General features: G+C 42.7%; 9 protein-coding genes across 9 annotated transcripts; 4 read left to right on the plus strand and 5 right to left on the minus strand.

The window, feature by feature from the left end:
- Positions 1 to 691: 691 nt before the first annotated feature.
- Positions 692 to 2,044, plus strand: VTP21DRAFT_3677 (uncharacterized protein; the record flags this gene model as incomplete). The annotated part of the gene is made up of 4 exons (XM_069394005.1): positions 692 to 791; positions 851 to 909; positions 972 to 1,085; positions 1,148 to 2,044. The coding sequence occupies 4 exons, from the start codon at positions 692 to 694 to the stop codon at positions 2,042 to 2,044; spliced, it is 1,170 nt and encodes a 389-aa protein (XP_069249115.1).
- A 26-nt stretch (positions 2,045 to 2,070) lies between these two features.
- On the plus strand, positions 2,071 to 4,649 carry VTP21DRAFT_3678 (uncharacterized protein; the record flags this gene model as incomplete). The annotated part of the gene is made up of 9 exons (XM_069394006.1): positions 2,071 to 2,114; positions 2,157 to 2,269; positions 2,360 to 2,477; positions 2,556 to 2,737; positions 2,809 to 3,197; positions 3,255 to 3,285; positions 3,349 to 3,435; positions 3,503 to 3,618; positions 3,702 to 4,649. The coding sequence occupies 9 exons, from the start codon at positions 2,071 to 2,073 to the stop codon at positions 4,647 to 4,649; spliced, it is 2,028 nt and encodes a 675-aa protein (XP_069249116.1).
- A 577-nt stretch (positions 4,650 to 5,226) lies between these two features.
- On the plus strand, positions 5,227 to 6,053 carry VTP21DRAFT_3679 (uncharacterized protein; the record flags this gene model as incomplete). The annotated part of the gene is made up of 2 exons (XM_069394007.1): positions 5,227 to 5,391; positions 5,460 to 6,053. The coding sequence occupies 2 exons, from the start codon at positions 5,227 to 5,229 to the stop codon at positions 6,051 to 6,053; spliced, it is 759 nt and encodes a 252-aa protein (XP_069249117.1).
- Positions 6,054 to 6,642: 589 nt separating this feature from the next.
- Positions 6,643 to 9,248, minus strand: VTP21DRAFT_3680 (uncharacterized protein; the record flags this gene model as incomplete). Its single annotated transcript, XM_069394009.1, has 3 exons — positions 6,643 to 6,698; positions 6,784 to 8,896; positions 8,955 to 9,248. 3 exons carry the CDS (start codon positions 9,246 to 9,248, stop codon positions 6,643 to 6,645), a joined length of 2,463 nt encoding a protein of 820 aa, XP_069249118.1.
- Positions 9,249 to 10,833: 1,585 nt separating this feature from the next.
- On the minus strand, positions 10,834 to 12,024 carry VTP21DRAFT_3681 (uncharacterized protein; the record flags this gene model as incomplete). The annotated part of the gene is made up of 4 exons (XM_069394010.1): positions 10,834 to 11,271; positions 11,338 to 11,570; positions 11,635 to 11,790; positions 11,859 to 12,024. The coding sequence occupies 4 exons, from the start codon at positions 12,022 to 12,024 to the stop codon at positions 10,834 to 10,836; spliced, it is 993 nt and encodes a 330-aa protein (XP_069249119.1).
- Positions 12,025 to 12,423: 399 nt separating this feature from the next.
- VTP21DRAFT_3682 (uncharacterized protein) lies at positions 12,424 to 14,039 on the minus strand (the record flags this gene model as incomplete). The annotated part of the gene is made up of 7 exons (XM_069394011.1): positions 12,424 to 12,772; positions 12,843 to 13,353; positions 13,406 to 13,472; positions 13,534 to 13,615; positions 13,680 to 13,803; positions 13,878 to 13,909; positions 14,026 to 14,039. The coding sequence occupies 7 exons, from the start codon at positions 14,037 to 14,039 to the stop codon at positions 12,424 to 12,426; spliced, it is 1,179 nt and encodes a 392-aa protein (XP_069249120.1).
- Positions 14,040 to 14,395: 356 nt separating this feature from the next.
- On the minus strand, positions 14,396 to 15,719 carry VTP21DRAFT_3683 (uncharacterized protein; the record flags this gene model as incomplete). Its single annotated transcript, XM_069394012.1, has 4 exons — positions 14,396 to 14,567; positions 14,637 to 15,202; positions 15,289 to 15,437; positions 15,497 to 15,719. The coding sequence occupies 4 exons, from the start codon at positions 15,717 to 15,719 to the stop codon at positions 14,396 to 14,398; spliced, it is 1,110 nt and encodes a 369-aa protein (XP_069249121.1).
- Positions 15,720 to 15,999: 280 nt separating this feature from the next.
- VTP21DRAFT_3684 (uncharacterized protein) lies at positions 16,000 to 20,090 on the minus strand (the record flags this gene model as incomplete). Its single annotated transcript, XM_069394013.1, has 16 exons — positions 16,000 to 16,275; positions 16,337 to 17,046; positions 17,108 to 17,242; positions 17,305 to 17,366; positions 17,430 to 17,548; positions 17,615 to 17,785; positions 17,861 to 18,154; positions 18,219 to 18,461; positions 18,527 to 18,691; positions 18,773 to 18,961; positions 19,026 to 19,202; positions 19,276 to 19,428; positions 19,488 to 19,624; positions 19,685 to 19,769; positions 19,844 to 19,945; positions 20,022 to 20,090. 16 exons carry the CDS (start codon positions 20,088 to 20,090, stop codon positions 16,000 to 16,002), a joined length of 3,087 nt encoding a protein of 1,028 aa, XP_069249122.1.
- A 607-nt stretch (positions 20,091 to 20,697) lies between these two features.
- VTP21DRAFT_3685 (uncharacterized protein) lies at positions 20,698 to 21,978 on the plus strand (the record flags this gene model as incomplete). The annotated part of the gene is made up of 3 exons (XM_069394014.1): positions 20,698 to 20,707; positions 20,774 to 21,080; positions 21,168 to 21,978. The coding sequence occupies 3 exons, from the start codon at positions 20,698 to 20,700 to the stop codon at positions 21,976 to 21,978; spliced, it is 1,128 nt and encodes a 375-aa protein (XP_069249123.1).
- Positions 21,979 to 22,316: the final 338 nt, after the last annotated feature.

Raw genomic sequence — 22,316 nt, forward strand, 5'->3', positions numbered from 1 at the left:
ATATAGGTATGCGGCAAATTACTACAAACAGATACTTTCCTCGAGATAGAAATATGTGAGAAATTACCCTTACCTTATACCCAGTTCATAAGAGATCTTTCAAACAAACTATGCTGCAAATATCCCACAAATCAAAAATTTCCATCATACCACCCATACACGATTTTTAACCTCGTACTGTAGTAAAAGTGCCTTAATCGGTTAATATATCTTACCCCCAGGTCAGTATTGTTAATCTGGTGAACTTATAAAATTTAATTTAATATTTTATCGCGCGCATTATGTAATTGAACGGTGGTATTATTTGCAAGGATCGGGAATGAAAGAATCTAATTGGAGTATTACTACCCTAGAGTGTTGGGGTAATCTCACATTAATAAAGTCAAATAAATTATAGTTATCTCAAATAGATTTTCTTTAGCTGGCGTTCACAAAATTCCGCCTATACGACCGAAATAAAACAACCACTGGTGTATAATAACTTTGAACACGTCTGGCTCAATCTATATTTATTTTGAATTATTAAGCATTACGTCATCTAATGACACAAATTAGATCACTTTATAGGAAGGTACTAGAATGTTACAATGTGCCAACTTATGACTCATGCTTTTTAGAGTTATGACTCTTGTACTCCATCGCATAACAGTATAAGAGTTGAAATTTAAAGTACATTTGCTCTCTTCATAAGATGGCAATACATCTTGAAGATTATGATATATCTCGTAAGTACGGGTTCGTTTCATTCGACCTGGAACGCCTCGATTCCTACTATGAACCATGGGAACTGGGTAAGGATATCCAATAAAATCCTCTTATATGAAAATAATACACATATATTTGGATTTAGCTCTGGATGAGATTGTGGTTTTGATTGAGAATAAGAAGATTCGAGAGAGGATAGATCAGGTCACTGCCAAAGCACAATACTTGATAAGAGAATGGATGTTAACTTAATTGTTCTTTTGTAGCTCCCACTACTTGATATTTCGCATCTGAAATCGGCGAAAGATTACAAGAGAGCACTTGTCGTTCTTACCTTTTTAACCCATGCGTATGTGTGGGGCGAAACCACTCCGACAGAGGTAGAAGCTTATTATACCTATGATTTTGCGACCAGTTGGTTCACTCTCTCTTATGTTTAAAGAGCTTACCTGCAGCGATCGCAGTTCCCATTGTTAAAGTTGCAGACCATCTGGGAATGCACCCAATTTCCAATCACCTCGTCCTTGGCCCATGGAACTGTCGTCTAAGAGACCCAAATGCTCCAGCGACCATTGAGAATATCACTATACGCCACACATTTATGGGATCTCCGGAGGAAGCATGGTTCTACCATGTCACGGTATCAGTAGAAGCAGCAGGAGCCGACGCTATTGCAGCAGTAGTGGATGGAATCGAGGCTGTTCATCAAAATGATGCCACAAAGCTAGTTCATTGTTTGAAACGAATCAGTGCAGCAATCTTAAGGATGTCAGAGAATATCACCCGAATGTACGATAATCTCTCACCCTCTTTCTTCTTCAATAGAATTCGTCATTACATTTCCGGTTGGAATGACCCTACTAAATTTCCCAAGGGTTTATTATACACCGGAGTAGGCGGGAAAGGATCTATGGGAGAATATCGACAATACGTGGGTGCTACGGCCGCCCAAAGTTCTTTGCTACAAGCGCTCGATGCTGGTCTCGGCGTTATTCACTATGATGAAAATGGGAAGCCGAAGGGAAATTCCACCCTGATTGAAATGCGAGGTTATATGTTGGGTGCTCATCGGCAGTTTATAGAAAAACTAGAGGAGCATCCGTATATTCGTGAATATGTTCACAAATCAATGAGCGAAGATTTAGTAGAGGAATACAATAAATGCATCCAGAATATTAAGGCATTTCGTGATTATCATGTGCAAATAGTTACGCGTTATATTATTATCCAGGCGAAGATCTTTAATAAGGATAATGCTCAAGGAACTGGAGGAACTGCGATAATACCGTTTTTAAGGCAATTACGCGACGAAACAAATCAAGGGGAAATCAGCAAATAGGAGTAATTTTTCCAAAAAAGATGAAAATGTGGGACTCGATAGCCAATTCCGAATGTGTCTTCGGATTTAGGTCGGTATAGTCATATGATACGCCAATTCCGAGGAACCCCAGATTTTTCCCACTGACCGCGTATTTTGTTTCCAATTTATATCTATTTCTTTTCTTTTCTCTTTTCTTTATACTCAATACGTATACAATTTATCCCCGTTGTTACTATATCTTCTGTATTAAAGCTTCTTTAAATGGGTGAGGTTCACCTCCTTCTTCGTAAGAGTGAATATGGAATAAAAAGCTCATATATCTATCAAAACTAGCCGAAATACTCGCCCTTGGGACAGCTGCTGCGATTGCAGCTGGTATGTATGCTGATGCCAAGTTCCATATATCAGCTGACTTGCGACAATTGAAGGCACTATTATATGGCACATCTATGTATGTATGCCTCATATCCTCTTATATCTTTTTGTATGTAACTCTGGATATAACCTCTTCTTTCTTAACTTACAATAGTTATAAAAAGAGCGAGAAGGAAGGAACCCTAAATTTTTGCAATCGCTTCCTTGAGCGGGTAGCCGCTACGCCGAACAGGGTGTTTTTGCTTTACGAGCAAAAGTCTTACACATATGCAGATATAGACCAGATTTCTAACCAGATGAGTCATTTTTTGCTGTCTAAAGGTGTGAAAAAAGGAGGTAGGACTTCTCTGTGACATTGAATTGATGGGGATATAGCTTCGTTAACGCTATGTAATCATGCTATATAGATGTAGTATCGCTCTTCATGCAAAACAAACCTGAATTCATAGTCTGCTGGGTGGCCCTCAACAAGATTGGTGCTGTTCCCGCTTTTATCAATTATAACCTCCGGGACAAACCACTTCTGCATACGCTTAAGACCTCTATGACTCAACTGTTGCTCATTGACCCCGAAATCTTTCAGAATATTGCCGAAATAAACCCCATAATCACTAACGACTATAACATTAAAGTGTTCAGCATCGGAGACTCAAAGTTAGATTTTTGTGAAGCTTTAACCTATGAATTATTAAGTCAGTACCCAAAGACTGCACCACCAAAAGAGCTACGGATGGGAGCGAAACAAGATGATACTGCGGTATTGATCTACACGAGCGGGACCACTGGGATGCCTAAAGTAAGTACCAATTTTCTCTGGAAACCTTGCATGGAATTAATGTTTGAATATTTGAAGCCTGCCATAATCCAATGTGGACGTGCAACATGTAAATAGGCTATCCACTTTTCTTTTCCATGAAATTCAAATATAACAGTATTAATTATATTAGTGGGTGTTGCTGTCTGGGCATCGATCTTTAATATTCGAGAGACTGACAGAATTTACTGCTGTTTGCCTCTCTACCATTCCGCTGCTTGTAAGTTAATTATATTTATATGAGGATTTAAAGCCTACATTAACCTACAATTAACTCATCTAATTAGCTCTAATTGTTGTTTTACAATCCTGGCTGTCAGGAGCCTCAATTGCATTAACAAAAAAGTTTTCGCTTTCGAAATTTTGGCCCGAGATTCATAAATTCGATTGCACTATAATTCAGGTAATGCTTTTGTTTTTTCTGAATTTTCGGTATAAATGATAATTCGAATAGTCTTCTTATGCTCACCCTTTTATCTTTTGCAGTATATAGGCGAGATGTGTCGGTATCTCTTAAGTGTTCCCCCAAATCCTGCCATTGAAAAAAACCATCGTCTACGACTGGCAATGGGAAATGGGCTGCGCCCTGATGTATGGGAGAAATTCCGAGAACGCTTCAACATACCTATAATAGGAGAATATTTCGCTTCAACAGAGGGGACGGTATCCCTTTTCAACATTAATTCTGGCCCACTGGGGGCAGGAGCCGTTGGCCATCGTGGGACATTTGCTCGCCTAGTGGAGTCCGGGCTGCAGCTGATTAGAATCGATCCAGTAACCGAAGAACCGCTGCGTAACAAACAGGGATTCTGCATCCCAGCACAATACAATGAGCCGGGCGAGCTTATTCAGGAGATTCGATTTGGCGACCCGAGGCGTCACTTTAAGGGCTATTACAATAACCCTGAAGCGACAAAGAAGAAAATTCTAAAAAATGTGTTTAAAAAAGGAGATCAATATTTTCGGTTCAATGATCTGTTGAGGATGGACGAGAACGGCTACTTTTGGTTCGGCGATCGTTTAGGAGACACTTTTCGCTGGAAGTCTGAAAATGTGAGCACAATGGAAGTGGCAGACGTGTTATCACAGTTTCCCGGTGTGGAGGAAGCAAATGTATATGGAGTGTTAGTTCCAGGTCACGAGGGCCGATGCGGGATGGCGGCGATTAGGGTCAACCGAGAAACGTTTGACTTCAAAGGACTAGCTGAACACTTGAGAAAGATATTACCCGGATATGCTGTGCCTCATTTCCTGCGGATTGTTCCCGAGTTAGAAATTACTGGCACCTTCAAGCAACGCAAAGTCGGCTATCGCGAGGAAGGGATTGATATCGATAAAGTCAAGGATCCCTTGTATTGGCTGTGTGGGAACGAATACATACCATTCACCAAGGCTATCTACGATGATATCATTAACGGCAAAGTGCGTCTCTAGATCTTTTCCAGATGTATACTTACACTCTCTCCCATCTCATGTTTGCTAGTGGCATGAGGTCTATGTTTAGTATTATTTAATAAAATGCTGTCAGCCTAAGCTTGTGTATCTTAGCGGTATTACTATATATGCTTTATCGTCGTCTCCTTGATGGCACAGGAGTTCCTGCTGCCACTAATTATAGATATTTTATTGTTCTTTTGATTTATCTCGCCCTTTCCCCACTGTGTTTTGTTTGTGATCTGAACGTATTAACCAATGATCAAATGTTTATTCTTTGATAATCGGCTTCTTTGGGCTAAGTTCGGGGAAGAGAAAGTTCCCGAATCCGGGTATAACCATGTTCACACGGGTAGTTAAAGGCAATTTTTAGAGCAAAGGAACACAAATAGGTTACGTTTCAAGCTGCACTTAAGCACGGCGAAGTAACAAAACATCAGTTTTACCCAAATTTCTAAAATAGGTTCTAAAGGAGATTTGGCAAATATATATTCAAATGTTTTCAATTGTTATAAAAAGGGATTGAGATTGCACTGGCTAGCTTTAATTTTCTCCTGAACAATTCATTTCATACACTATGAAGTTGTTTACTGTTATCAGTTTACCTACGATTCTCCTGATCGCCAAGGCAGTTACTGCTGGGATTCTTCCTGCCAACCTCGAATCCAATGATAACTTGGTAAGACGAAATATTGGTATAGGTGGAAAAAATAAAGTAGGTGGCAATCAACAAATTGCCGAGGTAAGTTGCTGTTTTCTTGAGTAATGAATAGCATACCCGTCCTAATCCTGCTTTTCAACTCTCTGTAGAATAGCGTATCCAACTCGAAGAACACTGGTCCCGGAAGTGGGAATCTGAATCAAAATCATAATGGTAAACACAATCCTGCCTATCCACCGCCCTCTCCTTCCGTTTCATGCCGCACAATCCCCGATGCCTTTGGACCTGGATCGCCTGAGGTTCTTTGTTATCCTCCTACTCAGCCCCCTAATCCCTCACCTACTGCGTCGTGTACCACATACACTGACGCCTTTGGCCCTGGAAAAAATGAGGTATTGTGCTATCCTCCCACTCGGCCACCCTATCCTACAACCACCACTCCCTCACCTTCGGTTTCATGTACCACATACACCAACGCCTTTGGCTCCGGAAAGGATGAAGTATTATGCTATCCTCCTACTCAGTCACCCTATCCTACAACCACCCCTCCCTCACCTTCGGTCTCATGTACTACATACACCAACGCCTTTGGCCCTGGAAAGAATGAGGTATTGTGCTATCCCACTCCTCCGACAAACTCCCCTTCGGCGTCATGCTCCACTTACTCCAATGTATTTGGCCCCGGATTGCACGAAGTCCTTTGTTTCCCTCCAACCACGACTCCTTCAGTAAAGCCATACTAAAATAGCATTTTCACATCAAAAGGAGTATTTTCATTTGCTCCATTTCCATACATCTCTTTTTATTTAAGATATTGCATTCAAATAGTTTTTGCTATTCTCGGATGGCATATGACTTGAGTTTTAGCTAGCTCTTAATTGTACTTATTTTTTTTAATTTCAATCTGATGATCTTTTGTGCTTGCAGATAAAATATTACATCTTACGCTCATCCAGTCCTATAAATACAAACGGAAATAGAAACAAGAAAAAATATAGAACCTACGACAAGCATCACCTCGTTTTACTAACGCACAGCATGACTATGGCTTTATGGATTAATTAAGTTAAATCTCATTTGTTGAATGGGTTGAATCTTGAACAAATCCCTGCTGAATATTATCATTAGAACCCTAAGTTTGTAGTCATATTAACATCTAATTGGGATAAATCACGCGTGCAAATTCATCGATGAGCATTTCCAATTATATGCTCTGAATTAGAGTGATGAACTTGAAAAAGGGGGGAAAGGGTCAAATGCCATAAATAATAGATATGATACAAGGAAAATGAGAACGCTAAACAAAGAAGATCAACGCTACTAATGCTAATACTAAAAATGCCAAAACTGCTTTGAATCTCTTCTCGATCCATAATTCAAAGATATTCCTGTCGGATATTATTGCATCAAAACTGATTAGCAAAGACTCCTAGTTTTAGTTTAATGGTTAATTTAATAGTTTAATATACGAACCTGCATTAAGCTCTTGCTCCTGTAGAAAGCTTGATCCTTTCCACTTAAGATCCTCAGATTCCGTCGACTGTGCGCCCATTAGATTCATATTTCCCTTTAGAGGCGATAAAAAATAGATCAATGGGTCGGGTGAAAAATTGGTCTCTGAGACACTGCTGATGCTATTTTCGTCTTCTCTAGACGTTTGGCCGTCATAGGTGGCACTATCCCAGCCAGCTGGGGTTTCGATAGGAGTCTGGTAATCCGGACAAGGGTCGAGATAAGGCTGCGTGGGTATTGCCGTTGTCAAAGGTAAAGGCATCTCAGTGATTAAATTAGAAGGCTGAGGGGGTTCGCAACTCGACATCAGCCCTCTATGAAATGAGAGGTGGCTAAATGCGTCTGTGGGAGAGTGCGAAAGCCCGAACGAAGCGGCCAAAATTTCATCCACATTACATTGCGTCTCCATTGAGGATACCGGAAAAGTGGAGGTAAGAATGGAATCCTGCATATTCAAGGGCTGTTGCTTCAGAGTTTGACTCTTTATCGGCTGCGCCTTCATTATTATATAGCGAGGAGAATCATTGGACAAATCTACATTGGCCACAGAGTTAAAATATACACGCGGGATAATGATCTGAGCAGGTGGGATTTGGTTTGGTTTCTCATACAAGTTCCGTAATTGCTCATTCTCTGTACGAGCAACAATATCTTTGAGCGTGTCTATGAGGTTCGTGTCATGGTACACAATGCGATTGCCTTTAAGCAGCTGTAGAGTTTTTCGCAACTTCACCAGTGCTTCTCGATTTTGCTTCTCGGAACCGGATCCCGCTACATAGGAATATACACATGCACTTGTATTTAGCCCAAGTATGATAACGGAGTGCAAAGGAAGGCTATTTTGGTTGTTGAGGATAAGCTCGGCTAAAGCCAGAATCGCGTCAGCGGCGTTTTCGCATTCCAAGAGGATGTCGTCCTCAATACCAAAATCATGGTCGTTAACCTTGGGGAAATGGGAGTGAATCACGAGGATATTGAGGTTGATCAACAACTCTGCCGCACCCATTGGATCAATATCGCCTGGGATCTCTCTCATAGTTTTGTGCAAATAGCTAGACATAAATTTCTCGAGTTCTTGCGGAGGACCTGGAACTAAGTCGGCATGCTCGGTTTTGGATATCGGTGGATAGAGGGAAGAGTGATTGCTGACGACCGGTACAGTATATTGCCAAATGTTCGTAAAAATCCGCGTCAAGTAGGCACAGTTATAAAACGAGCGAATCATTTGGCCATGCTCCGGAAATGAAAAGTAACAGGTACTACGATCAGCCAGGAATATCGCTGATTCATTTTCACTCTTGACAGGAAGCCTCACAGGTAGCAGGAGATCATCTAACACCCTCTTCCCGCGGTGAAAGAGTCCCCAGGAGGAAGTAATACGAATAGCCCACCATACATTATTCCGCAGTTCACGTTCGATAGGATCCACATGTGAATCATCATAGTCATGGTCTGGTATCCGCAAGCATTTTGCCACTTCTATCGCTTTTTTCATTAGCAAAAGTCCCTTATTTGTATATCCTATGGCAATCATATGACCGGCTAGAATGAAAAGCCCCTGTAATCGGGTGAGCGAAACCTCGTCTGGTTGCTTTTCCAGCAGGGAAAATGCATAGTCAATGAAGAGTGAACCACGCTTGCCAGAGGAGGGACCATCATACTGGATACCGGATATATGTGCTGCATTACCGAAAAAGGCGGCATATAAAAAAGGATCCATCTGGCGCGTGCCATAGTTTTGGATCATCTGGCTGCGGCATATGACGGTGGGAAATCCAGCCCGTACAAACCATGCATTAATTAAGGCAATTGCTTGCTGGAAAGAGATGGATTTGAGAGGATCCAAGTGATCAAAGAGCACTAGGGCAAGTTCAGACTTCTTCGGCTCATTCGCGGTAGAACGCGGAACAACTTTCGAAGGGCGATCAGCTACACTTAGTGAGCTCATCCTCTGGATAATTAAGCTGAGCATTTCAGATGTAGTGAAATAGGTGCCGGGTGACCGGGAGAAATGCAAATTTTCTGCCCATTTCCATAATAGAATTGGAGAATATGCTGGATACCATGAGCTAATCTGTCAATATAGGAAAGTTACCGAGATGCCAGCTTAAAGTTTTAAGAGTTCAGCTTACATCCATCCCGGAAAAGTATCGGTCAAAGTTCAAGACATGCAACGGAGCCAAGCTCCCACGCTTTTGCACCTGATTTTGGGTTACTTTGAATAGAATCTTTTCGTTCTGTTGCAAAAATAAGCTGCGTGGGCGGCCCCTGCGAGTGAGAGAATTTCCATACGTGCATTTTATGCCAACCAATCTGCATCGCGAGCATCCATCCAAGTCACCATCACACTTTTGTTTTTTCAAGCGACATCCATGGCATGCCTGGCGGACACGCTGAATTTTCATGTGGGAGGGCGGTGGATCCATCGTCGTAGTAGGTAGTAAATGAGGAGAGCTATAGGCGGATATATATATGTATAAATATATATATATTACGACTTGTGATTAAAATATCATAAATAGCAGTAATAAAAGTAGCAGTGTATAACTAGCCAAAAATATGGCAATGTGGAACAAATGCGATATTTTTCTCAATACAACCCTAGTGGCAAAGATTCTCTTTAGGATTCCTGCGCCTCCGTTTTATAATTGAAACACCCTGGAAGTGTATGGCGCTCTACACTGTATTCAGAAGTTGACTGTATCCAGTCTAAAATCAACCGGTATCGAAACGCTCCAAAGCAAGCTCATCCACTTGCAAGAGGGGATGTATTCTTCGCACTCGCTGCCGCGTAGCCGTTTTCAGCAAAGGCGCAAGCTAAAGGCACGGATCAACCTAGTGATATACACGGCTAAAAATGGAAGGTTTCAGTCATGGAAACCAATTCGTCCCACCAAATCTGTTCGGACCCGAGCATATCCCCATTAATTGTTGCTCCTCACTGATAAGCTGTTTAATTTAATTTGGTCTTTCCAGTGGCCACGGCTAAATGTTCATTAAAATCATCTCCATTGAAAACTATTCCATTTATGATACGTGCAATTTCTGGAAGCCGCAGCTATTCACCCTCTATTGACCTGTGTTCTTGTCTCTTTTCACTTATCTAATCAATTCATTACCAAGTGAAAAGCAGGAGTGAACTATGGCAATGCATTTCAGGGCGGGCTCACAGTAGGAGGGAAGATTATTCAGCAATCCTCAGTTCTAACAAAATCGTGCAAATTTAATTCGTAGTCTCTCTGTGATTCTGCTTTTAAAAAAGAAATGCTTGTTGATAGATAGATAGATACTCGGGGCAATTTTAGGCACCCCTTACAACGAAGAATAATTTCCCTTTCCTACAAAGAGCACACATTGGGAAAACACATAGAAAAATGTAGAAAACGCGGGGAATCTGAAATTTTTATGCTTTCCCCATGCATGCTCTTTAGTAAGATTGGCCATATAAATCGGTAGAAAGATAACTCTCTCAGTATCACACTTATCTATTTCTCCATTGATATTCCATTTTTCTATTCTCATTCATTCAAACAAGCAAAGGAATTTGCAACCAAAAAATTACAAACAATACTGTGGATATTGAACCATGTATTTAGAGTTATATAATAGGGAAGCAACGGTAGTGGAGAAAATAAACTAAAATGGTTTCACATGAATACAATGACGGAATTTTTCATGCTTTATATACATTTTCCTCTCTTCAACTTTCAACTCAACTCAATAGCCTGCTTTTCTCTACTGAAAATCCTTAGCGTGAGCATTTGAAGGGTGAAGAAAAAATTGGTTTAGTTTTATTACATATCATAGAGGGCAAGCAAAGGCAAGTAGAAGTAAAAAAAATATGCAAAAATCATTAAAAAATACTTAAAAACAATAGAAAAAAAATCGTTCGAAACCAAAAAAAAACAAAAGGTATTTTCATTTAGGCAAAGAAAAAAAAGTAAATGCGTACACAGCATAGGCATACACTACATATAAAAAAGGAAGATGCATAATTCAAGTTGATCATAATCAAGGGAAAACAGGAGTAGTAGACCAGAATACACTTGACTCTATTCTAAGACCGTTTCCGGGTGGATTCCCCGCATCAGGTAGCTGTTCGCTCCCTCCAATAATCCACCCCAATCGTGCAGCAAAATTGTCCACGACTGTTTGAAAAGCGCCTCCACTACGTTGATTATGCTCCACGAAATTCCGTGCCCACTCGCTCACAATTTGTTGGCCATAGATTTTCCCCTCTCGCCCAGCCTTGTCTGCTGCATCTTCAACCGCACGCTGCCAGTACTCGGCGAGGCGAGAATAGGTATCCCGCTTGATTTGGTTATGTGCATCGTTGTCCCATTCAGGCAGGCGGTGGGCAGTGGAGGTTGCCAGATGAAGATAGGCAAATTTGGTCGTAGGGAACTCTTGTGGCGATGTGAAATGGTCTGCATAATCCATTATTGCTTCCTGTTTTTTCACCATATAATGTAGGTCAATAGATATTCACTTCAGCATGTAAAGCGCACAACTTACAATCAACTCCATCAAAGCCGACTTCACTCTATTGAAACTATACTCGTCCCTGCCTGGGCCCCATTTCGTGTATGGGTAAGCTTCAGCAACACGCTTTTCCAAGTAAGCGAGGTGTGTAGTGACGCTCTGAAGTGTCGGGCGAGGGATATATTGAGGAATCTCTTGCTGGAGTTCAGGATGAGCATCCATTAGATTGTTGAGTAAGGAGAGAAGCTGTGGCTTATCGAGAGTTGCTACAGCAAAACAAGGATCAGATTGATGATCTTCACAGTAATTGTGGAAGGCAATCATATTTACCAAGTAGCTTGCTAACACTAAAGGTCCTCTCTCCCCCCATCTTTGTTCGCTTGATCGTATATGATTGCGGCTGTGGTGAATCTCTCTCTGAATATTTCGTTGACGAAGAGGACATGTTCACATCTTCATCGTCAAAAGATTGTCTCCTTTTCCTCCCTATAAATCATGAAATCAATCAGTCTTTCAAATCAATCAAAATTACAGTATAGATAAAAAGAAATTACCACGACTGGATTCTTGTGGCTTCAAGGGTGATGTCATCCTCAATTCATGTGTGGGTCTAACATGTTGAGTAGATGTAGCTGGTGGGCTATGGGGGTGAAAAAATGCTTCACCAAAAGAGCGCATCGGTTTGGAAGGGAAACATGGTCCACGGTTGAGATCAGACATTTATGATCTGTTAGATAGATTGCAAAAGAATAAATAGATAGATATGTTATATAAAGAAAAAAAAGATTTTTTTTAAAAAAAAAAAGATTAGCAAAGAGAAGAGTGTTTGCTCTAGTCACTATTTGATTCTCAGTCTTTATCAACGTGGTTGACGAATTCAAAATTCACGTCATCCCAGGAAATCGTAATTATCTAATTTGGGCGGACTCTCAACACCAATTTAATAAAGATTTCAATAAAGGAGGCAAAAAAAAAGTTAAAATCGGATAAGTTCAGTGCTCGCGCTATTCAGTTTGCTAGTTATGAGAATTTTCAAATTTTAAACTAAAAAAAACTTGATGTGTCGTCAAAATCCAACGAGATTATGTTAAATATATTCACATAGTATTTCATGTTTATTTACAAATATATCTTTCTCAAATCGGTTGCAACCGTGATTTTTTGGCATTGCGGACAAACCTTCTTCGCCACAAGCGATTGAAGCCAGCACTCTTCACAGTGCACATGCCAGCATACAATAGATACAAGGGGGTGTTTATATGGGTCTAGGCATATCAAGCATTTCAATCGAGGCTGCTGCTCAAGATCTCGAAGACGTTGTCGTAAGGAAGCAACAAGCAGAGCTGACCCTGGAGCCGAGTCATCTGGGAGTTGCGCGCCATCGTTTGGAGGTGCCGAGTGATTGTGGTAGGTAGAAGGAGAAGGCTTAGATTCAAGAGGCCGCGATTCGTTCGAAGGAGGGTTTAAACTAGTTCAGGTTGAAGGTAAAAAGTTCAGAACATATTGCCGTCATCTTCTTCAAGCATTGTGCGCATTACCTAGTTTCAGAGGCAGCTCCTCCGCTCACCATTTCCCATAGAGCTGCGCTTTCTTCGTCTCCGCTTCTTCCGGCCGCACCCCGGACAAATAAATCTTTTTCGGTATACTGCGCTTGGCCGTACTCCTCTCCTTCGTCCTCGATATCTAAGTCATCGTCCACATCCGATTCCTGGGTATTCTTTTTCGAGGTGGAAGAGGATTGCTGTATACCGGCTGCACGCAACCCGCCCTCCAACATAGTTGTGATGCGGACGCGAGTTTGGCCAGCCCACGTGTATTCTTCAAATGCTTCCTCATGGTCGCCCCTTTCATTGACAGGATTTTCGGAGGGCGTTTGATGCCTGTCGATGTTTGTGCTTTCAGAGCCTCCAGTTCTCGCAAGGCACGCGTCAATATGTGAGTTGATATCGTCACTACTTCCATGAAGGAGTTCGCCACACATGAAACAAGTCTGAATTGCATTAGGGTCATAGATGCTGTAAGCTTCCTCAGAAGGGGGCCGATCATCCGCTATTCCAAAAAATCAGAGCAGGTTCTACACAATCTAACCGAAATAACTTACTGAAATCGTGGTTAGTTGTTAAGCGTGTACGTCGGTTTGTTCGATTTTTCCGCACATGGTTTAACACCTTGTTATACCAAGAAGTTAGAATGATTCATTTCATTGATCGATTATGCAATCAACCCTACTTGTTCAGATGTAGACAACTCTTTCCTCCCTCCTGATATATTATTCCATGCCGCAACGGCTGCCGATCTTTTCCCTCTCGTCCTATGTACATGGCCAATTGAGAGTTCATGGAATAAATATCTTTTGAGGAGAGAATAAAATTTACTTGGCAGACAATGATGCCGCGGGGGTATCTAACTGCATTAGCTCCATTTGGTAATGGTGTGAAAGTAATGACTTCTCAATTTGTTCATGACAAAGAGGGCACTCAATCAATGGCGAGCGTTTGACTAATCAATGTAAGTGATTAGGCACTGTAAGAACATCAAAAAGAGCTAATGTGCCCGTGATCTATGAAGCTCACCCCTTTTGCTAGGTCTAGTCTCCGATGCATTCCTGGATTTGGAATGGGGTATAATGAATCAGTAATGTCATAATTAGAAATCGCCATTCCGAGATATTTCTCCACTATGTGACTGCATTTTCTAAAGATTTAATAAAAGGGAATTTACCGTGTGCTAGACATCTTCTCAGGAAGACTATGCCCTCGTCGCTGAGAATATGAATAATGCGGAGGGACTGCAGAGGGAGGATGGATGTATATAGGTTAAATGTGAATTAAAAAATTTCCCTTTTGCGATTAAAAAAAATCAGTATAAAAACGAGAAAATCAAAGAGACATATTGCTACAAATTTATTGGTACCCAAAAACTATGTTAATAGAAAGTTAGAGGATGGATGAATATATATATAGATTATTATGTATATCAGGGTTATATATAATAATGGAGAGATTTTTGAGGGTTTTAAGGAGAAAGCTTGTGTGGCGCAGTATCCCCGCATCTTGCTCGTTCGAAATCATACATTAAACTCTTCCTTTTGTTAAATAATGTCGTGATGACCAAAGCCCGGAGGTGGAAACTCATCGTTGTCCGGCTCCCCGCTAAAGGATCCCATTCCTCCGCCCCTCCCTCTACCACGTCCAATTCCGCGACCTCTTCCTGCCCCGAAGGGCCCAATAGGATCGAATCTTGCCCCAGGAGGGACTGCGCCCCTATTTAATAGAAAAAGATATACTTAAGGCAGCTGCCCGGAAGGAATAATGAAATCTGCTTCTGTATACCTCGGAAGTGGCTGAGGCCCACCATATATCCCAGCAGGGTCTCCCCGTGAACCGCCGCCAAAGATCGGATGGTTTGGTCCGACATACATCCCGCCTTCACCTCCACCAATCCCACCGATTCCTTCCCCAAAAGGCCCTATTCCTCCACCCCCGAAACGAGGTGGTCCATATATCGGGTTGGCGCCGAGGGGATCTAAATCAGCATCACCGATACGGAAGGGGTTTCGACCCAAAGGTTCATCGCCAGCGAGAGGTTCGCCATGAATAGGAGGACGATAGGGGCGGGGGGGTGGGGCACGCAGGGGATCCCTTTCGCTTTCTGGGGGCTGTCTTGAGCTGCTGCTTTCCCCCACATTACTTGTAGTGGTTTCCTCATATCCTTCTTTGTTGAGCCCTGGAAGTAATCGTTGCACTAATTGGAGTTTAATTAGCGAGATCAAATCAAGCAGTCGGCTGCCTGAATTAAAGGCTTGCGCTAGAGTTTCATTCCGGGGATTGGGATATGGGAAGAAGGAGGTGGAAAGAAAATCAGAGTATTTAATTTCAAGGGTAGCGATTTTGGAATCCTAAAATGCAAATGGGCACTAAATTAAGCACGAGTTCGAGAAGAGAATTCGGTAATAAGTCGCTTATTCAATTCTGAAATAGTCACCTCAAGCGAAGTCCCGTGCACAACTACCTTGTCCCCCATCTTAATTGTCTTCACCAGAAAGGTCAGGCTACTTTGCGTGTGCTTGTAGCGTAGTGCATGCTCAGTGTTCCATCCTACAGGGAGATTCTGTACCTCACCCTCATTTTGCTCTAGATTCTCGAGTAGGTTAGTTTCAGACCATAAATCAACGTTATAAAGGAATGCCCACCAATTCTCCCATCCTCGCCTAATCCAATGAGACGGAAACCAAGGGCAGTAAATACGGCATGGATCAGTCCAGTGATAGCATCCTGAGGATTCCTTAGTTGTATATTTTCATTAGGCCCGCTTGAGGTGGATGCTGCAGAAGGTAGAGAGGAGTTGAAAATCAGGAGAACATGGGAAGGATCAAGCGGATCCTTTTTGGCTCTTGTAGTGGAAGATTCACTCATTTGGCTTTTACTATTGATCCACTGAAAATGTCGAATGGTGTGAAAAATGGTCGATTATATGAATGTGACTGCTGGTACCTAAACGCGTCAAATTGGGCTTACGCGTCGAAGCCCGACCTCTACCATAAGGAATGGTCAACCGACGCTTCTTAGTACATAGACAAAAGTTTTCTCTTATGATTGCTGAAATTATCTCTTCAAAATAATAGAAAATAAAAAAAGCAAAGAAATAAAATATGGAAATATAAAGGAAATTAAAAATTGATAATAACAACTGAGTTCACCGCCTTGCCTTCTTATTCTTCCGTGTATCGACACTGTCTTCGTCGCGGCGTTTCCCTCCGACGACTCCATGCTTCCGCTCGTCCGCCCGTCGTGCCTTCTCCTCGAGCTCATCCCAATCCTCGCCCGACTCCTCCTCCTCCTCCTCGGAACCGCTCTCGGCAGACGCATTTTCGTCATACTCTTCACTGTCTTCACTCGACGACCCACTATACTCATCGGAGGACATTTCAAACTCACTTGCCGACTCTTCCGATTGCTCTCCATCCTCAGACTAAATAAAAATAGAGTTAGAACTCCCGACCTTCCCAGCATCAAACTTGATTCCCTCTTACATCACTCTCGGCATTCAGGAAAGCCCAGCCTCCCTCCTGGAAGAAATTCTGAGGGTCATCCCGAATCGTTTTCATGATGGCGTTCCAGTTCAAATTAACCGGTCCCTCCGAGAATGGGATGTCCACCGAGTCCAGCCACTCTTTGACGTTGTCGAGCTGCGACATGGGGATGGTGTTGATCTGCACAGGTTGCCGAGAAAAGTCCCGGAACACGAACACCAGGTCGAAATTCTTAAGGCCAAATTGCACACGTTCGAGATGCGCGATTTCGACTTCCGAGAGAGTGATCACAAGGAAAGGAGGATCGGTCAGGTGCACGAGGCACTCTGTCGTCGGCTGGAGGAGCACGTTCGATCGGAATGGCACGCCCTCGAATCCGAGCTCACGGAACGGCACATCGACCTCGACGCGAGAGCCGCTCATATCGCTAATTTTCTCCGCAAATGTCTGGAATTCTCGATCCAGCTGCTTGCGCCGCCTGCGTTCTTCCTGCTCAGCAAGAAGTTCGTCTTCATCGCCGTACAAGTGTCGGCGGCGCCGATTGCCCGTCTCATCGAATTGCACATCGGACGCCTCCCGATAAAATTGAATATCCTTAGTCTTCTTCTTGCCGATCATGATCGGATTTTTCAGGTGAACATGCAATAATACAACGAGTTCATTCTCGCACGGCTGGAAGAATAGATGTCTGATGTTGCTATACAAGAGATCTATACCTTGACTATTAGCCCATTCAAACTGAATCCTAGCAATCCACAAGTGATATCTCACCAATCTTTTGGTCACTTCGCACCTTCGATTGATACCGAAGGCCGTTAGAATGGATTTCAAGCTCGCCCGGTATACGCTTCCCAGTGTCGATAGTGGGTCGAGCAAACACGTCTGGTAGTTTCTGGGGCCGTCGTCCTAGGGTAGGCGACTCAATATTAGCCTTGTCACTCTAGAACACTCACAGTAAATAGTGCTACCTGTCACTTCAATAAGTTTATCCTGCACAACCACGTCCGCCATTTCCCTTCGCTCGGCTTCTCTGTAATAAGACGAAAGCTAATCAATAGAGGACATAGAAAGTGGCACATCTACCAAGACCGACCTCTTGCTGGCGTTTTTCTTCAGATCAGTTATTGCTTTGTAGATTTCTGACATTCGGTGGACATCTGAGCTCCGATAGGTGAGCGCTCGCACAAAAGTCGCGTTCGGGTCATCAAAAGGCTAGATAATGATTACGAGTCGAAATCAAAGACGAAAAAAAAAAAAATACACTCGATACGATCTTACCATGTCTTCCTTCTTGCCTGATGCCTGTCCCGGGGTTTGGAAATTCAAGCGCAGATATACAAATTCATTTTCGTCGTTCTTACTGATGTTCTTAAGGGTTGAAATGTGAAATGGAACCGCCATGCCATAGATTGGGAGCAGAATGGTCTCGGCTTTGGTGTCGACCACGATCTAACGGCCAAAGGGGTGAAAGTGGTAAGTGCTTGGCAGGTGGTTAATGTTACAACATCGTGCTATTAAAGCTACCTTTAAACCCTTGACCTCCTTCGGTAATTTAGCATCCGTTTTGTAGCTTTCAAACTTGCGCACAATTGCCTTTTGCTCCGAAATGCTTTCGCCCTCGCCAAATCTACGCAATCCGTCCTCTTGTCGCTGGTTTGCAAGTACCTTTTGGTGCTCGCGGCGGCGCTTCTCTGCCGTCTCCTCTTCTTGTTCCTCGCTACGGAACTTCGACCGTAGGATTGCTGTGGGTTTTTTCTGTTTGGCCTCAGCTCTTTCCTTCTGTCTCTGTTTTTCTTTGTCGGATTCACCCCCTTCATCCTAATAACATTAGTGTGTGGGTTAGAAGAAGCTCAAGAGGGAAGCTTCAACTTATGCTAAATACTTTAAAGAAGAAAGAGATTCCGTCCAGATTTTTGGGACATTCGGTGAAGAGTATAGGAGCATCGTTGGTGACTCGCACAGTATCTATTATCAGCAGCGAATATATTTTGCCCCTACTATCGGATGGCTCTGGATTTTCCAAGTCTTGGAAACCAATCGACAAATTCAGCACCATGCCTGACTTGAGAACCCGAGGGTTCTTTAAGTTAATGGTGTAGTTCGATTCTCGGAACTCGATTCCAATCTAAGGTACAGTATCGAAAAAGTCTGTGAGTTGAAATAACGAAAAAAAAAGCCAAGTTAACTTACCCCAAAACCTAGGTTTTTAACAAAATGCTTTTCAAGCTCTGGCCTCTCGGCCTTGATGTAGCTATGCGCCTTCTGGTATACATCCTTGATTTTCACTCCGTCTCGGATAGAATCGAGAACGCGACGCTGGAGCTGGAGGAGAAATTCGTAGTTTGTCTCCTGCGCCTAAGAGATAACAAGATGAAACAAAAGAGGCGTCCCTTTAGTAAATCATATGGGCAACTTTTTCTGGAAAAAAAAACTAACTTTGCTCGGATGAATTAGATATGTCCGCCCAAGGTTGGAGCAATAGGATTTGTAGCGCACTCCCAATGAACACAAAATCGTGCCCTGGTGGAGCGTTTCCTCATTTGAGACGGCTGACGATCGCAGATCGTATTGCCCACCGCTCTGAATAATGGGTGTATAGCACCAGTCTAAGTAATCCAGGTTAACCTAACCACAACAAAAGGGATTGGAGAATATCCTGGAGAGCATGTGTGAGCCATTTTCTGCTTACATCGGGGGGAATTCGAAGTTTTTTTGCTTGCTTTTCATCCATCAGCGCACTCTCAGTCAACTCGGCAATCTTCTCATGTGTTACATTTTTTTCTTGGTCAATAATTGAAGTCATTTCTTCGACAAAGAAATTCTGCATCATGATGGTACTGAGTCGAGAGGCAATTCTCATTGTTTTCTGGATAGGAAGGACACATGGGTTGTGAGTGACATGATCCCAAAATTCGAATACGCTTTGACTAAATCCATACCATTTCCTCCTCGTCTTTGACTGCCAAAACTGCTGCAATTCCCCCGGAAACATCCACCTCCTCGATACCGGCACCAGCTTCTGAGAACGCATCTTTCCATTCGTTTACAATCTTCCCATCGAACTTATCTTTTGGTAAAATCCCCAGCCGCTTCTATTATCAACCCAATATTGTAGAAGAGCAGAGACAAGCATAAAGAAGAGATAATTTACCCCTTTATTTGACTTTTTTATCACTTGGATAATTGACTCCTTGAATTGCTTCTTGTTCTGTTCCTCATCCTTTCCACGCACTAAGATCTCGATTGGAACCTGATTATCACCTTGACGTAGTCCATTCAATAGGCTCGCTATAAAAGGAGTCATCCACCATTAGCAATTTGAAGGCTAGTAAAATTCCGAGTATCTACCCTTGTTCTGGCTTGTGACAAAATAAAGTGTTTTTGGCGTAATCACAAGCATAGTCTGTGGAAATTCATAGCCTAAAAGCCACGTCTACATTGCCATTGGATTAAATTAATCATGGTTTGAAACGGTTAGGATAAGCGCCCATAGCTTGAAAAACTCACCTGAAGTGCCGTGGACTTTTGATATGGATTGTTCTCATCTACATTTCCAACAAGCACCATAATCGCATCTGCCCCATTGTAGAGTTCGTCCTCAGTTTTGGTCTAATCACGATCAAAAATGGTAAGGCCATTTAGAAATTTTGTATTCTGATTCCAATAATTGCAAGATTCACCCTACCTTCCAATGAGAAAGCAGTTGTCGCGCACGCCGATGAAATGTACGCGTCTCCAGTTGGACTTTCGACATGATGTCAACAAGATCAAAAAATTTGTTGAACAAAGGGGGAAATAAAAAGATACGCGACTTTCTTCAATACATTAAATCTAAGCCACAATGGTTCATTTTGGATTAGTTTCACTGGTTGTAAATGCTAGAGGGATATCCAGGTAGTTCATAGGATGGGTTACAATAATAAGTGCACACATGTAACCAATATGTTACTATAATATGGTCCAGTTTCACCTTAGGTATTTTTCACCTTGTGAAAATAGCAAAGTATTCTGAACAACATGCAATATTGCGGCTCACTAACTATATTGAATCCCTGATATTTTATCTAGGTATTTGCCACACCGTACTTTGAAGTCGACTCATTCTAGGTCGACCCGTAGCCAAACACTTGGAAAAGTTGAACAATATATTTGATATAAGCTTACTACTTCATTCACTTGAAAATTGCTCTAATTATGACTTAAGCCTTGAAGGATATATTCCATTTGGTCATACGAAAATTGTGACGTCAACAATCTTTTACGGAGGAGCTCAAATAACTTAATCAGCTCTCTTACTGGTATATTTACGACCCTTTGTGATTTTTCACCAGATTTTTTTCGATCATCAGTAAAATCACAGAATGTACAACGGTATTTACAACGATCTCTAGGCGATATGTAATTGATGGTCTAATATCTATTTATCCAATGATTTAGGAATTGGTCTTTCGACTCCCCGTGGATCTGGAACCAATGGTTATGTTGTGCGCAATCTCTCCTATATCCGACCCCGCGATGCTCCTCCACCCCGAGAGAATGATCTGAAAACCAGCATCAAAAAGCGAGCCGATCCTGAGATCTTACTCCATGCGCGTAAAAGAGAAGTCGAGCTTAAGTGCCTTGCGCTGAGGGAGGAATTGGAAGAACAAGGCCTTAAAAATGAGGAAATCGAGGAAAGGGTAGGTGCGCTGAGGAAAGATCTTCTAGAAAGACTGGACGAAATTGAAATCAAAGATGCCAAAACGTAAGTGACCTCGAGGATTTTCTTGAGCGAGGCATGATTTTTTCCCCATTCTGATCAACGGAAAATAACCCTCTTTGTTCTGTATAGCATACAGGAACATGAGACTCATCTTCTCTCTGCAGCCAAAGAGATAGAAAACAGAAGAATTGCACAGGCCTTTTACATTGACCGAGACTATGTCGAAGGTCAAGCATTTGACCGAGAGCTACAGGAACAAAGGCGGCGGGAAAAAATTGCTCTTCGGGAGGAAAATATGCGGCGTGAGAAGGAGCGACGACGACAGGAGGAAGAGGAGAGGGAGAGAGAAAAAGAACGGGAACGTCGCGAGAGACGGAGAAGGAAAGAGGAGAGAGAACGGGAGAAGGAGCGTGAGCGGCGAGATCGGAGACGGAGACGGGACTCAGACTCGGAGGATTCTGAAGAGGAGAGATACAAAATGAGAGAGAAACGTCCCCGGGATAGAGAGAGTGAGAGAAGCAGCAAGCGAGAGGAAGAGAGATATCCGAGGGATAAGTCGAGCAGCACGCGAGAGAAGCCGGACTCAGAGGAGGAGCGGAGGGAGAGGAGACGCATTCGCTCTGATTCAGAGGAGGAGCGAGAACGGAGAAAGCGACGCGATATGAATGACGACCGTAGAGCAGATAGACATAGAAGTGGTGGTGAAAAAAGCAGGCATAGCCGCCACGATGATTCGAGCGATGACGAGCAGGAGCGCGGTCGTCGTCGTGGTCGCCGTGAAGAGAAGCGAAGACGCCGTTCATATTCCCGCTCGCGTTCTCGCTCTCGCTCTGTATCCTCTTACTCTTCCTCCTCAGCCTCCTCCGGGTCCGATTCGGGTTCGGACTCGGACTCCTCCTACGATTCCCGTTCACGGTCGCCTCCCCGCCGCTCCCGTTAAGCAAACACAGGGTATGGGGCATCAACAAACAGAGCCAATGTGATGATACTATGCTCCGGGGCTTTCATTTAGTTGATCTTATTTCCTTTTTTTTTGGTTATTGTAAAAAAATACTCAAACCGTAGTTTTTTTTTGTTGAAGTTCTAATGTTTTATGCAGTAAAGCGAATGGAAACAAGTGGCGTCTCGAACGTCTCTTGGATCTTTTTCTGTTTGCAGCCATCGTCCGCTCCACTCGAATCTCAAGATGGACAGGAAAGCGATTTATTTGTAAAATCGAAGATGCTCAAGTGTTTGAGGAAACAATAGTGTGGAAAAGGAAAAGTGGAATGTTGAAAA

Source organism: Calcarisporiella thermophila, assembly GCF_041956535.1.
Source record: "Calcarisporiella thermophila strain CBS 279.70 unplaced genomic scaffold VTP21scaffold_18, whole genome shotgun sequence".
NCBI lineage: Eukaryota > Fungi > Calcarisporiellomycota > Calcarisporiellomycetes > Calcarisporiellales > Calcarisporiellaceae > Calcarisporiella > Calcarisporiella thermophila.